The 16,791-nt window shown below is 33.4% G+C and overlaps 1 protein-coding gene across 1 annotated transcript in view; it reads left to right on the plus strand.

Moving 5' to 3' along the window:
* The window catches only part of TEX11 (testis expressed 11), a 299,458-nt gene that overhangs the window by 41,782 nt on the left and 240,885 nt on the right, over nucleotides 1-16,791 (plus strand). Inside the window, exon 9 of the mRNA XM_045509206.2 lies at nucleotides 8,657-8,737. Within this exon, the coding sequence (XP_045365162.2) occupies nucleotides 8,657-8,737 (81 nt within the window). The remainder of the gene's footprint in view (nucleotides 1-8,656; nucleotides 8,738-16,791) is intronic.

A 16,791-nucleotide genomic window follows, 5' to 3' on the forward strand; every position in this document is an offset into this window, starting at 1 on the left:
GAGTTAGTTGAAGATCTATGACCAGAACCAAGATTTTGACTTTTAGCCTAATGCTCCCTACCCTACAAATTAGATTAACTATATAAAAGAGAACACCTTGTGATAATTTTGTCTTGCCTTTTAATGTTAATATCCTTTGTTGGTTACATTAATGCAACTACTGAAAAACTGATATGAAGTCCAGCAGGTCTTGGTCTTATATCTTAACTCTTCTACCAGCTTGCTCTGTGACCTTGGGCTTTCACTTAGCCTCCTTGAACCTATAAAAATCCAAAATTTAAGAGATCAACTCTCTATATAATACATTGTGGAGGGGTATATTTGACTTGATAGTAGTTCATGTGAAAAAGACCTATGTGTTTTATTTATTTTATTTTTTAATTGGAGTATAGTTGATGTACAATATTATATATTTCAGGTGTACAATATAGTGATTCAAAATTTTTAAAGGTTATACTCCATTTATAGTTATTAAAATGTTGGCTATATCCCCTGTGTTGTACAATATATTCTTGTAGCTTATTTTATGCATAATAGTTTGTACCTCTTAATCCCTTACCCCTATATTGCCCCTACCACCTTCCTTCTCCCAACTGGTGACTGCTGGTTTGTTCTGTGTATCTGTGAGTTTGTTTCCTTTTTGTTATATTCATTAGTTTGTTCTATATTTTAGATTCCACATATAAATGATAACATAGAGTATCTTTCTCTTTCTGTTTCACTTAGCATAATACCCTCCAGGTCCATCCATGCTGTTGCAAATGGCAAAATTTCATTCCTTTTTATGTCTGAGTAGTATTCCATTGTATATATACATACCACATCTTTACCCATTCATCTGTTGATGGACACTTAGGTTGCTCCCATACTTTAGCTATTGTAAATAATTCTGTTACAAACATTGGAGTGCATGTATCTTTTTGAATTAGTGGGTTTCTTTTCTTTTTTTTTTTTTGGATATATACCCAGGAGTAGAATTGCTGGGTCATATGGTAGTTCTATTTTTAGTTTTTTGAGAAACCTCCATACTGTTTTCCACAATGATTGCACCAATTTACATTCCTAACCAACAGTGTGCAAGGGTTTCCTTTTCTCCACACCCTTGCCAGCATTTGTTATTTGTGTTCTTTTTTGATAGCCATTCTGACAGGTGTGATACCTCAGTGTGGTTTTAATTTGCATTTCCCTGATGATTAGCAGTGTTGAGCATCTTATTATGTGCCTGTTGGCCATCTACATGTCCTCCTTGGAAAAAATGTCTATTGAGGTCTTCTGCCCATTTTAAATCGGGTTGTTTGTATTTTTGATGTTAAGTTGTATGAGCTTTTTATATATTTTGGATTATTAACCCCTTATTGATCATATCATTTGCAAATACTTTTTAGCATTCTGTATGCTGTATTTTCATTTTGTCAGTGGGTTCCTTTGCTGTGCAAGAGTTTAATCAGGTCCCATTTGTTTATTTTTGCTTCTGTTTCCTTTTGCTTCAAAAAAATATTGCTGTGATTTATGTCAAAGAGTGTTCTTCCCAAAGGAAACCATAAGTAAAACAAAACAACAACCTACGAAATGGGAGAAAATTTTTGCAAATGAAACTGACAAAGGCTTGATCTCCAGAATATATAAGCAGCTCATACGACTCAATAAGAAAAAAATAAACAAACAACCCAATCCAAAAATGGGCAGAAGACCTAAACAAGCAATTCTCGAAGGAAGAAATACAAATGATCAAAAGGCACATGAAAAAATGCTCAATATCACTAATTATCAGAGAAACGCAAATCAAAACTACAATGAGGTATCACCTCACACCAGTCAGAATGGCCATCATTCAAAAATCCACAAATGACAAATGCTGGAGAGGCTGTGGAGAAAGGGGAACCCTCCTACACTGCTGGTGGGAATGCAGTTTGGTGCAGCCACTATGGAAAACAGTATGGAGATTCCTCAAAAGACTAGGAATAGACTTACCATATGACCCAGGAATCCCACTCCTGGGCTTGTATCCAGAAGGAACCCTACTTCAGGATGACACCTGCACCCCAATGTTCATAGCAGGACTATTTACAATAGCCAAAACATGGAAACAGCCTAAATGTCCATCAAAAGGTGACTGGATAAAGAAGAAGTGGTATATTTATACAATGGAATACTACTCAGCCATAAAAACCGACAACATAATGCCATTTGCAGCAACATGGATGCCCCTGGAGAATGTCATTCTAAGTGAAGTAAGCCAGAAAGAGAAAGAAAAATACCATATGAGATTGCTCATACATGGAATCTAAAACAAAACAAAACAACACTTAAATACAAAACAGAAACAGATTCATAGACATAGAATACAAACTTGTGGTTGCCAAGGGGATGGGGGTGGGAGGGTACAGACTGGGATTTCAAAATGTAGAATAGATAAACAAGATTATACTGTATAGCCCAGGAAAATATATACAAGATCTTATGATAGCTCACAGCAAAAAAAAATGTGACAATACATATTTGTATGTTCATGTATAACTGAAAAATTGTGCTGAACACTGGAATTTGACACAACATTGTAAAATGACTATAACTCAATTTAAAAATGTTTAAAAAAAGAGTGTTCTGCCTATGCTTTCCTCTAGGAGTTTTATAGTATCTGGTCTTACATTTAGGTTTTTAATCCATTTTGAGTTTATTTTTGTATATGGTATTAGAGAATGTTCTAATTTCATTCTTTTACATGTAGCTGTTAAGTTTTCCCAGCACCACTTATTGAAGAGACTGTGTTTTCTCTGTTGTATATTCTTGCCCCCTTTGTTGTAGATTAATTGATCATAAGTGTGTGGGTTTTTTCCTGGGCTCTCTATTCTGTTGCATTGATCTATGTGTCTGTTTTGATGTCTATAGCTTTGTAGTACAGACTGAAGTCAGGTAGCATGATTCTTGAGCTTTGTTCTTCTTTCTCAAGCCTGTTTGGCCATTTTGGGTCTTTTGTGTTCCCATACAAATTTTAAAATTATTTGTCCTAGTTCTGTGAAAAATGTCATTGGTATTTTGATAGGGATTGCATTGAATCTGTAGATTACTTTGGGTAGTATGGTTATTTTAACAATATTAATTCTTCCAATCCAAGAACATGGTATATCTTTCCATCTGTTTGTTTCATCTTCATTTTATTTCATCAGTGTCTTGTTGTTTTCTGAGTACAGGTCTTTTACCTCTTTAGGTAGGTTTATTGCTGAGACCTATGTGCTTTAATTGTCCACAGTTTGGTGAAATAAGTTGGACCAAGTTGAGAAGGCCCAAATATATGTCTTTGAAAAATATTTTGATATTTTCCTAAAGGCAATGGAGTGGTTGAAGGTTTTTGGGAATAGTTAAGGTGGCACCAAATGAAAAGTAACCTGGCAGTAGTGCTTAGGGTGGATTGAAAAAGTGAAAAGAATGGAGGCATAATGTAAGCATAAAGTGACTAGAGCCTGGAGTATAGTAGTAGCAATGAGAATGGGAAGAAAGGAGGCAGATAAAGGAAGCAATCATTTGTGCTCAACGAGAAGGACTGAACCACTCAGTCTTTGAAGGCAGGAAAAAGGGGATAATAATTTCACAAACATTTACATTTTGGAGGGGGAATGTAGCAAAAAGTAGTGGAAACAGAAAAGTTGGATGACATGCCAGAGATGAGGAGGACTAGAACAGTGAGTCATATATGAGAAGAAAAGAAAATTTCAGGGAAAAGGGGATGATTAGCAGTGGCTAGTGCTTCAGAAAATGAGATTGGAGAAAAGGCTATTGGACCTAGCATTTAGGAAGATGACAGAGATCCTAGAAAGCAGTTTTAGTAGCAAGGTAAAAGTGGAAGACAAATGGTAGGAGTTTAATGGCTGGGTGGATGATGAGGCAATGGAAGAAGTTAGTATAGTGGGAGGGTCTGTAGGTCAGAAGTATTTTCATAATAATTCTAAGACATTATTGCTTTTTTTAAAACTGTGTTGGCATTTATACTTGTGGTGCAAAAAGAATGGTGGGAAAAACTGCTGACCCTTTAACAGGAATCAAGACAGTGGTATAACGTTTATTTGTAGTCATTGTATTCTTCACTGCTACACACTTGGAGTTAAAAGAATGTCGGTTTTACTTAAAAATGCACTTGGTGAAACAATGAAACTGATTAATTTTTTATTAAATCTTGACCTTTGAGTATCTGGTGTTTTAATATTCTATGTAATGAAAAGGGAAGTACCCATAGAGTACTTCTGCTGTATATCGAAGTGTGATGATTGTCTTGAGGAAAGGCCCTGATGTGATTGGTTTGTGAGCTGAATTAGCTACTTCTGTTTTCACAGAACATCATTTTTACTGGAAAGAATGACTCATAGATAAATTTTGTTAATTTGGACTTGGGTATTTAGCAGACATTTTCATAAAAATGAATGAAGTGAGAATGTAACTTCTAGGAAAGCAACTGACAATATTTGTTGCCAGGGATAAAATTTAAATGTTTAAGTAAAAATTAGAATCTTGGAAAAATTGTACCTCCACCATGAGCTTGACAGCTTCTGGATACTTAGACTTTTCTGATCAAATTACTGGTGATATTAACTAATGTGATAAAAAAAACTTTTATTTGAAATAATTATAGATTCATAGGAAGTTGCAAAAATAGTAGAGAGTTCTAGCATGCATTTCACCTAATTTTCCTCCTGGGTAACATCTTGCATAAATATAGTACATAGTACTTTATAAAACCAGGAAGCTGGTGTTGGTACAATCCATAAACCTTATTCATATTTTACAGGTTTTACATGAGCTTGTGTGTGTCTACTATTCTATACAGTTTTATCACATGGGTAGATTTGGGTAACCACTATCACCACCCAGAAAAGTTCCATCACCACAAAGGTCCCTTGTGCTTCCCTTTGTGGTCATACTCATTCCCCCATCCCCAGTCCCAGGCAACCAATAACCTATTCTCTACCTCTATAATTTTGTCATTTGGGAGTGGTATATAAATGGAATCATATAATATGTAACTTTTTGATAATTGCTTTTTCCACTTAGCCTAATTCCGTTGACATCCATCCGAGTTTTGTGTATCAATAGTTTGTTCTTTATTTGCAAGTAGTATTCTGTGATATGGGTGTACCACAGTTTGTTTAGCCATTCACTATTGAAGGAATTTGGGTTGTTTCCAATTTTTGGCTGTTGCAAGTAAAGTTGGCATGAATAGTTGTGTATAAGTTTTTGTGTGGACGTAAAATTTTATTTCTATCAGATAAATACCCAGGAGTGCAATTGCTGGGTCAAATGGTTAGTGTATGTTTAGTTGTTTATTTTAAAGAAACTGCAAAACTGTTTTCTAGGGTGGCTGTGTCATTTTAATTCCCACCAGCAATATATTAGAGATCCCATTCTCTGCATCCTTGCCAGCGTTTAGTATTGTGACTAATTTATTTTAGCTGTTCTAGTAGATGTGTAGTGATATCTCATTGGTTTTAATTTGCTATGGCTATGATGTTGAACTTTTTTTCATGTACTTATTTGCCATTTGTATATTCTGTTAAGTGAAGTGTCTATTCATGTCTCTTGGCCATTTTCTATTTGGATTGTTTGATTTTTTTTTAATGTTGAATTTTGAGAATTATATATTCTAGATTTGAGTCCTTTGTCAAAAATGTTTTGCAGGTATTTTCTCCTAATCTGTAGCTTGTCTGTTCATTCTTTTAATAGAGTCAGAGAGCAAAAGTAATTTCAATGAAGTCCAATTTTTTTTTCTATTGTAGATTATTCTTTTGGTGTCATGTCTCAAAACTCTTCAGCAAGCCCTAGATCTGAAAGATTTTCTCTTAAAAGTTTTATGGATTTACCTTTTACATTTAAATCTATGATTGATTTTGAGTTAATTTTTGTGTAAGGTGTGAGGTTTAGGTTGAGGTTCCTTCTTTGTTTATGAATATCCAGTTGCTCTAGCACCTTTAGTTGGAAAGACTATCCCTCTACCATTGAATTGCTTTCACACATTTGTCAAATATCAGTTGGCTATACTTATGTGAGCAGATCTATTTCTGGAGTCTCTGTGCTTTCCTTTTTTTTAAATTAAAAAAAAATTTTTTGTGGGAGAGTAATTAGGTTTATTTATTTATTATAATGGAGGTACTGGGGATTGAACCTAGGACCTCCTGCATGCTAAGCACTCACTCTACCACTGAGCTATACCTCTCCCCCCCATGCTTTCCTTTTGATCTATGGGTCTGTCCTTCTTTTAGTACCACACTGTCTTGATTGCTGTAGCTATAAAGTCTTGAAATTGGGTAGAGTGATTCTCTCCATTTTATTATTGTTTCAGAATTGCTTTAGCTATTCTAATTCTTTTTTCTTTACATATAAATTTTAGAATAATATTGTCTACATTTACAAGAAATTTTAACTGGAATTTTGATTGGAATTGTGTTCAGCCTATGTATCAATTTGAGGAAGATTGACGTCTATTATTTTCATTTGTTGTTTGTGCTTAGTTGTCATATTTGAGAAACCATTGCCTAACCCAAGATCATGAAGATTTACTCCTATATTTTAGTGTAAGAATTTAATAGCTTTTAGCTTTTACATTTGTGCCTTTGATCCACTTTGAGTCAGTTTTTCATATGGCATGAGGTAGGTATCCAACTTCATTGTTTTGCATTGGATATCCAGTCCTAGCACCAATTTTTAAAAAAGACTTTTTTACTCATTGAATTGTCTTTGCACCCTTATCAAAAACCAGTTGGCACTAAATGTAAAGATTTATTTCTGGACTCTTAGTTTTATTAAATTAATTTATATGTGTATTCTTATGTCAATACCATACCCTGGACTACTGTAGCTTTGTAGTAATTTTTGAAATAGGAAAGTGTGAGCCCTGTGACTTTGTTTTTCTTTTTCAAAATGATTTTTCCTATTTTGAGTCCCTTAAATTTTTATGAGTCTTAGGATCAGTGTCTCAGTGTCTGCAAAAAAGCCAACTAGAATTTTGATGGGAATTGCATTGAATCTGTAGTTCAATTTGGGGAGCATTACCATCTTAAAGGTTATTAAGTCTTCTGATCTGTGAACATGGGATATCTTTCCATTTATTTGGAACTTCTTTAACTTCTTCAACAATGTTGTATAATTTTAGTGTATAAGTCTTGCAGTTCTTTTGTTGAATTTTTTCCTAATTTGTAATTTTTTGTTGTCAATTTAATGGAATTGATTTCTTAATTTCATTTTTGGTTTACTCATTGTTAGTGAATAGAAATACAATAGATTTTTGTGTGTTGCACTCTGTAACCTGGCTGAACTTGTTTATTAGTTCTAATAGTTTTTGTGTGTGTGTGTGTGTGTGTGTGTGTGTGTGTGTGTGTGTGTGTGTGTATTTCTAGGGATATTCTACATACAGGATCATGCCATTTGAGAATAGAGATAATTTTCTTTAGGAATTATACTTAGGAATAAATTTAACAAAAGAAGTGAAATACTGGTACACTGAAAACTATAAAATATTGTTGAAAGAAATTAAGAAAATCAGAATAATTGGAAAGATATTCTATATTCATGGATTGAAAGACTTAATGTTGTTAAGATGGCAATATTACCTGAAATTGATCTACACATTCAGTTTAATCCCTATCAAAATTCCAACTTCCTTGTTTTTTGCAGATATTAATAAGCTGATCCTAAAATTCATATCGGCATTCATAAGACCCAAAATAGGCAAAAGGATCTTGAAAAAGAACAAAGTTGGAAGACTCACATTTCTTAATTTCAAAACTTACTACAAAATTATAGTATCAAGACAGTGTGCTGCTGGCATGAGACAAACATAGATCAATTGAAAAGAATTGAGAGTCCAGAAAAATACCCCATATTTATGGTCAAATGCCGAAAAGTAAGAACTAAGAATATAAAACTCTTAGAATAAAACATAATCCAAGGTTACAAAGATTTATACCTATATGCCCATTTTTAAATAGGCCTTATCAGCTAAATTCTCAAACAAGCCTCTTCTACAAGTGTCTAAGTAACGTATGATAGATGTTTTCATTCACTTGAGTGTCAGTCATAGAATTGTATAGCTGAAAGGAATCTTAGAGATAATCTAGTACAGTATCATTTTATAGATGAGGAAGCTAAAGCCACAAGAGCATAAGGTTCAGGGTTATAGTAATAAATAATCAAAGTAGCTCTTCTAGCTCTAAGATGGAATTGCACTAAACTGCCTTTTATAGCAGATGTTCACACCAGTTCAGACAATAAGGTTATTGTGAGCCTGTTTTAAGACTTTAAGGCAAAAGACTGCTGTTTAACATAAAAATTCTTTTAGTGTGGAGATAAATATGAGAGCTATTCAAGCTGGGGAAGCATCTATCAGACATGGCATTACATCATAATATAATAAGATTGTACATCAGTTTGGGCATTTCCAGAAAAACTAAATGACTCCCAGTCATTCAGTGTCAACTCTGTGTTACCCAAGATTCTCTGTATTTTGAGCTGGCTATTATGTTTAGCTGGACCAGCTAGTGTTGCTAAGAAAATTAGAAAACAAATTAAGACTTTTTGATGCCAGTTAAAATATATTAAAATTGATTTATATATAAATAGCTTGTTATTTCACTTTAAACAATTGTTGACATATTTTTTTTTGCTTTCCCAGGCAATTGCTCAAGAGGATTTTCAAAGAGCATCTACATGTGTACTGCGCTGTAAAGATATGTTGATGAGAGTCCCCAGAATGGTGAGTGAAATCTCTGCATTTATTCTCCAAGAGTTTGAAAATATGCTATATCAAGTTCTAGGAAGAATCATTACTACTTCATGTCCTCCTTTAGAGATTATATTTGAGATCAGTTCTACTTACTTACTGAGTCTTGAAATACTTTACTTCCTTTGTTTTTTTATTAGAAAAGTTGTTTAAAAAAGTGATATGGGTTGTTTCTTAACATTTCTTTGCTTTCCCTTTTACTGTCAAACCATTTTGATAATATTTCCCCTATATTTCATGCTATGTGATGAAAGAAAGAAAAAATGAGTTTATTTCCCTGCCGACAAAGTCGACAGCAGTTAATCATATCATTGCCATAGTAATTTTCTATATTGGAATTTGGAGGTATGAATGATTTGATAGGATAAATAAAGCCAATTTCCCAGACTGCATCTCATCAGGATTCCAGAGTAGATTTTTAATTTTTCCACTTTACCTCCCTTTTCATTCTTTCGTCCCTGTTTCAGTGCCTATGCCTACTTCAGCCTTTATATCACAGGGAATTGATAACAAAGATACATTTGGATGTTATGGAGAATGTTCCCAGGACTCCATCAATTGTACCTACTTGTGAGATTGGTCTTACTTTTCTAATTCTGTGTTGTAATGTAGAACTTAATTTGGTAAATATTTATATATTGTCAGTATTCCAGTATTATGTGAGGTACTCTTCTAGGCTTTAAAAAAATTTAAAGCAATTTCATATTTACAGAAATGTTGTAAGAATAGTACAAAGAACTTCTGTATACTCTTTGCCCAGAGACCCCATTCAAGTTCCCTAATTCTATTCTTTACAAAGAATGAATTCAATCTAGGATTTCACGTAGTATCTAGTCTCTTTTCTCAGGAATACTTCCTCAATCTTACCTTGAATTTCATGACTTTGACAGTTTTATAGATTACAGAACAGTCACAGTGGTAGAATGTGGCTTAATTTGTTTTTTAAAAGTTGAAAAAATTTTATTCAGATATAATTGACATATAACATAGTGTAAGTTTGAGGTATATGACATGTTGATTTGATACATTTACATATTACAATATTATTACTGTAGTAGCATTAGCAAACACCTTTATTATGTCACATAATTATCACTTTTTGTGTTGAGAACAGTTAAGACCTAGTCTTTTAGCGGTTTTAAAATTTATAATACAGTATTGTTGACCGTAATCATGCTGTTGTACATTAGATCTCCAGAATTTATCTATTAGTTGCAAGTTTGTACCCTTAAACAACATCTCCCCAATTTCCCCACCCTAACCAAATTAGGGTTTGTTCCGAGTTTTCTCATGATTAGACAAGGTTATGAAATTGGGGCCAGAAAGATCAAGGAAGTGATTCTATGCTTTCCTCATGGCTTCCTATTGGGTGGCATACAGAATCAATTTATTCTATTGCTGGTGGTGCTAACTTTGATTAAAATTGTGTCTTCCATGTTTCTCCATTGTAAATTTATGTTTTTCCCTTTGTTATTCATAAGTGTTTTGTGGGGTGATGCTTTGGGACTATGTAAAATCCAGTTTCTCATCCCACTTTCACCATCCAATTGAGATTTCTTGCCTAAATTAGTACTATGATGGTTGACAACTGGCTATTTTTCTAATTCTGTCCTTCTGTATTTACTAGCTGGCATTCTACTGTAATAAATTTTTTATTGTGGTAAAAATAAATATCATAACATTTGCCATTTTAACCATTTTAAAATGTAAAATTCAGTAGCATTAAGTACACTCAGTGTTCAACCATCACCACTATCAATTTTCAAAATTTTTTTGTCACTCTAAATAGAAACTCTGTACCCATTACACAATAACTCCTCATTACCACCTCCCCACAGCACCTGGTAACCTCTAATCTACTTTTTGTCCCTATGAATTTGCTTGCTCTAGATATTTCAGGAAAGTGGAATCATACAATATTTATCCTTTTTTGTTTGGCTTATTTCATTTAGCATTAATATTTTCAAGGCTTATCTGCATTGTAGCATGTATCAGAGCTATATTTCTTTCTATGGCTGAATAATATTTCATTGTATGTATATACCATATACCACATTTTGTTTACCCATTCATCAATTGATGGGTACTTGAGTTATTTCCACCTTTTGGTTATTGTAAACAATGCTGCTGTGAACATTGATGAACAAGTATCTGTTTGAATCCCTGTTTTTAATTCTTTTAGATATACATCTAGGACTAGAATTGGTTGGTAATATGGTAATTTTATTTTTAACTTTCTGAAGAACCACCAAGCTGCTTTCCATAGTGGCTGCACCATTTTACATTCGCATCAGCAATAAATGAAAATTCTAATTTCTCCATATTTTCACCAACACTTGTTACTTTCTGGGCTTTAAAAAAATTATTGTTATCCTAGTAGGTGTGAAGTGGTTTCTCATTGTGCCTTTGATTTACATTTCCCTAATAACTAATGACACTGAGCATCTTTTCATATGCTTATTTTCCATTTGCATATATTTTTTGGAGAAATGTCTATTCAAATCCTTTGCCTCTTTATTTAAACGAGGTTGTTTTTCTTTTGGTTATTGATTTGGAAAAGTTCTTTATATAGTCTGGATATTAAATCTTTATATGATTTGCAAATATTTTTGCCCATTCTGCCATTCTGTGGGTTTTCTTTTTACTCTCTTGATAGTGTCCTTCGATGCACAAAAATTTTTCATTTTGATGAAGTCCCATTTATCTGTTTTTTTCATTCCCTATGCTTTTGGTGTCATGTTTAAGAAACTATGCCCAAATCCAAGGTCATGAAGATTTTCCATTATTGTAGCTTTGTTTTACTGTACATTTGAAATAGGGAACTGTGAGACCTCCAACTTTGTTCTTCTTTTCCAAGATTAATTTGGCTCTTCTTGGTCCCTTGGGAATCTATATGAATTTTAGGATGGGTATTTTTCATTTCCTCAAAAAAGGCTGTTGGGATTTTGATAGGTATGACATTGAATCTATATATCTCTTTGGGTAGTGTTGTCATTTTAACAATACTGTCTTCCAATCCATGAACATGGGATGACTTCCCATTTATTTAAGTCTTTAATTTCTTTAAGCAGTGTTTTATAGTTTTTAGTATACAAGTCTATACCTCATTGATTAAGTTTATTCCTAAGTATCTTATTCTTTTTGATGATATTGTAAATGGAATTGTTTTCTTAATTTCCTTAGTTGATTGTTCATTTCATAGTGTATAGAAATGCAACTGAATTTTGTGTATTGGTTTTGTAACCTGTAACTTTGCTGAATTCACTTATTAGCTCTACATTTTTTTTAAGGTTCTTTAGGATTCTCTACATATAAGATCATGCCACCTGTGAATAGAGATAGTTTTACTTCTTCCTTTCCAATGTGGATGCCTTTTATTTCTTTTTCTTGTTTAATTACTCTGACTAGAACTTCCAGTACTGTGCTGAATAGAGGTGATGAAAACTGGCATTCATGTCTTGTTCTTGATTTTAGAGGGTAAGCTTTCAGTCTTTCAACATGAAGTATGATGTCAACTATGGGTTTTTCATATACAGCTTTTTATCATGTTGAGGAAGTTACCTTCTATTTCTAGTTTGAGTGTTTTTATTGTGAAATGTTGGATTTTGTAAAATGCTTTTTATAGTCAGTTGATATTTTCATGTGTTTTTTGTATAATTTTTGATACAACATATTATTTTATTTTTTGAGAGAAGATTGCATTCATCATGAAGCTTTACTGCTTAATACTTCAGTGTATATTTCTTAAGTATAGAATATTCTCTCCTTTATAAATATGGTACAGTGATCAAATTAAAGGAATTTAACATTCACAAGTTCTTTAATTTACAATCCATATTCTAATTTTGTTAATTGTACTTTATAGCATTTGCTTTTCCCCTCCAGTCCACGATCCAGTTCAGGATTATGCTTTGCATTTAGTTATCCTGTCTATTTAGTATCCTTAGTAATCTGCCTTTTTCTTTCATGAAATTGGCATTTTCAAAACAGCTTTATTGAGATATAGTAAATCACATACATTTAAATTGTACAGTTTGACAAGTTTTGGCATATGTATGCACCGATGAAACCGTCATCACAATCAAGATTATGAACTTTTCACAGTCAAGTTGTAACAATTCTAATAAAACTGAAAAATGAAAAAATTATGACTCTTTCCAGAACCCCCCAAAATTTCCTTTTGTTTTTCCTCTTCCTCATTGTCTGCCCCCTCCATACACAGGCAACACTCACTAGTTTTCTGACTTCATAAAGTTATTTGCATTTTCTTGAATTTTTATGTAAATAGAATCATATCTTATATACTTTTTAAAAACTCTGGCTTCTTTTACTCAGTATACTGATTTTGAGATTCATCCATGTGTTTTTTCATATTAATAATTCTTTTTTAATTGCAGAGTAAGATTCCATTATATGGATATATCACAATTTGTTTATCCATTCACCCCTTGATGGATAATTCAGATTACTTCCAGTTTTTAGCTGTTTTTTAATCTAATACAAATAAAACTGCTCTAAATATTCATGTACAAATTTTTGTGTGGATCTGTTTTTATTTCTCTTGGGTACTCTAGAATAGAATGACTAAGTCATGTGCTAGATGTATGTTTAATTTTGTAAGAAACTACTACAGTGTTTTCCAGAGAGACTGAACCATTTTATACTCCCACCAGCAGCATATGGGAGTGCTGGTTGCTTTGCATCCTTGCCAACACTTGGCATGGTCATTCCTTTTAATTTTAGCCATAAGAGTTGGGATATAGCGGTATCATTGTCCTCTTGTAAGAATTGCATTGTTTTTCTATTTGCTTTCATGATTATTCTTTTGTCTTTAGTTTTTAGCAGTTTGATTATGATGTGTCTGGACATGATTTTTTTTTGGACTTATCCTCCTAGGGATTTGCTGAGCTTCATTTTTTAAAAACAACTTTATTGAGGTATGATTGACAAACCAAAAACTGTACATAATTAATGTATACAATTTGGTGAGCTTAGAGATAAGTATACACCTGAGAATCCACCATAATCTGTGCCATAAACATATTCATCACCTCCAAAAGTTTCTTACCACCCTCTTTACATATTATTATTTTTATAAGAACACAACATAAGATATACACATTTAGAAAAATTTTAAGTATACAATACAGTATTGTTAATTACAGGTAATATGCCATTGGGTGCTCTAGGACTTACTCATCTTGCATAACTGAAACTTTGTACTTTTTGACTAATACCTCCCCCTTTTCTCCTTCTGTCTCTGGAAACCACCATTTTACTTTGTGTCTGTGAGTTGAACTATTTTAGATTACTCCTACAATTTGGATCATGTAATATTTGTCCTTTTTCATCTGACTTTTTTTGTGTAGCATGATGTCCTCCAGGTTCATCCATGTTGTCACAAATGGCAGTTTTTCCTTCCTTTTTATGGCTGAATGATATTCTGCTGTATGCATATACCTTATTTTATTTATCCATTCTTCCATCAATGGATAATTAAGTTGCTTCTGTGTCTTAGCCATTGTGAATAACGCTGCAGTGAACGTGAGAGTGCAAATACTAATTTGAGATTACGATTTCAGTTCCTTTGGCTATATATCCAGAAGTAGAATTGCTGGATCATATGGTCGTTATGTTTTTAATTTTTTTGAAGATCCCACAGTGTTTTCTGTAAAGGCTGTACCAATTTACATTACATTATAAGGATTCCCTTTTCTCCACATCCTTGGTAGCATTTGTTATCTCTTGTCTTTTTCATAGTAGCCATTCTAACAGATGTGAGGTAATATCTCACTGTAATTGTGATTAGCATTTTCCTGATGATTAGTAATGTTGAGTACCTTTTCATGTACCTATTGGCCTAAGTGTCTGAAATACCAATGATTTGAAATTTAGGGGTTTTGTTTATAGTCCTATAGATACTTGATGCTCTGTTCTTTTATTCTCAATCTTCTTTCCTCTCTGTTATTCAGACTGGATATTTTATACTGATCTATTCTCAAGTTTACTGTCTCTTTCCTTTTTCATTTCCATTCTGCTCTAGAGTCCATCCAGTGAGGTGTTGTTTTTTTTTTTTTTTAATTTTACTTATTGTACTTTTCAGTTCAAACATTTCCATTTGGTTCTTTTTATCTTCTATTATAGTGATTAGCAAATTTAGCAAACTTTCTGTAAAGGACAAGATACATTTTTGATTTCATGGATCACATACAGCCTATGTTGCATAATCTTTTTTTCCCCCAATAATCCTTTAAAAATGTAAAAACAATTTTTAGCTCACAGTCTGTGTTGGCCTGCAGGTTATAGTTTGCTGATCTCATTCTGTTTCTTTGCTGAGACTTTCTATTTTTCTGTTTGTTTTGAGAGAGTTCATAATTGCATGTTAAAACACTTTTATAATGGCTGCTTTAAAGTCCTTATTAGGCAATTTCAAATTCTGTCATCTTATTGTCAACTTCTGTTGTTTGTCTTTTTTCATGTAATTGGGATTTTTAAGGGTCTTCATAGATTAATTTTTTATTGTGTCTAGACATTTTTAGTATTATGTTAGGAGCCTCTGGGTCTTATTTAAATTTTATGGAAATGTTGATATTTTTATTTTAGCTGGCAATCAACATGGTTAAATTCACATCATAGTTTTCAAATTGTCTTCTGGAGGCTGTGGTTCCAATATCAGTTTAGTTTTCAAAGCCTTTGCAGTGTTATTCAGATTTGTCCTGCATGTGTAACACTCATTGGTCAGTCTGGTACCTGGTGGATGTCTAAGTCTTTGTCATGCTAATTAGGATCAGATCCATGCTTGCTAAAGTTGTGAGATGAACCCAGGTTTATAAACAACTTGATGGTGTTGCTTTTCTGGACTCCTTTCTCCATCATCTTTCTAGTAGTTTCTGGTTCCCTTGAGCTACCCTTTTCAGTCCTCCAGACAGTAATTGTCCATTTCTATAGTTGAACTGCATCTGGGGTAAACTAATGGGAAGGCAGAGACAGAAAAAAGCAATGGGGATTTTCCCCATTCTCTCAGACTGCAGCCCCCTGAATGGAGAGAAAGGTTTCCCTCCTCAAGGTTTCAATTCTTGTGGTTTCCCCTAGCTGCAGTGCTGTTGACACCATGGAGTTGCCTAGGGACTGAGTCACAAGAGAACGGAGGAAAGAAAAAATAAAAACCAAAACAGAATTTCTGCATTCTCTTTGAGTAACTCAAGCCAGAACTAGAGATGCTTTCTCAGTCTAAAGCACAATGCTCACTGTTTAGTTTCTGGCTGTGCATTAATTTAGGCAAGGATATACCAGAGGAAAAAAATGATAATTTCACTACCAGCTTGATGTTACTTTGAATTCTAGTATTCTTCCCCTATCTGCCTTCTTCTCTTTTCAGAGACCTCGAATAGCTCCATGCAGTCAATTCAGGTTTTATAGTTAACATTCAGTGGGAGAGAAAGGGTGGCATGTACTTATTACATCTTACCCAGAACTGGAACTCTATTTATTTTGATGCTCAACTTTTCCCAGATTTGTCCACTTGGAATTCCTTTAAGCTGACTTCTGTGTCTTTTTAACATATTGCCATCACTTGTGAACACTTCTTTCCTTTCTGGCCCCAGTAAAATGTCCCAGGTTCACCCTGTACTCTCCTGCACAAGCTATGGAATTAGCTCTTTTTCTCTTAGGAGTCTTGATTCCTATCGTTGGAAAATGTTCTTCAGAAGCCATAATCTGGGTACTAGGTGTGCTTACTGCTTTTGGGGTGTCACTGCTCTCAGACTCTCTGAGTAAACACAGCCTACACACACACACACACACACTCTTACACATTTGTTTATATACATATATTTATATATAATGTATTTATAATATATACATATATGTTCACATTAATTTCCATCCATTTTTATCTCTATCTATCTAATCAACTGAAAACCATGATACCTTCAATTCTAGTCTAACACTAAAGTATTCATCTTAGTGTTTTCCCTTTCCCTTTCCATATTTCTAATTCTCTTCTCCTGTAGTGAGGAACATAGCTT

This window comes from Camelus bactrianus, chromosome X, assembly GCF_048773025.1.
Source record: "Camelus bactrianus isolate YW-2024 breed Bactrian camel chromosome X, ASM4877302v1, whole genome shotgun sequence".
Taxonomy (NCBI): domain Eukaryota; kingdom Metazoa; phylum Chordata; class Mammalia; order Artiodactyla; family Camelidae; genus Camelus; species Camelus bactrianus.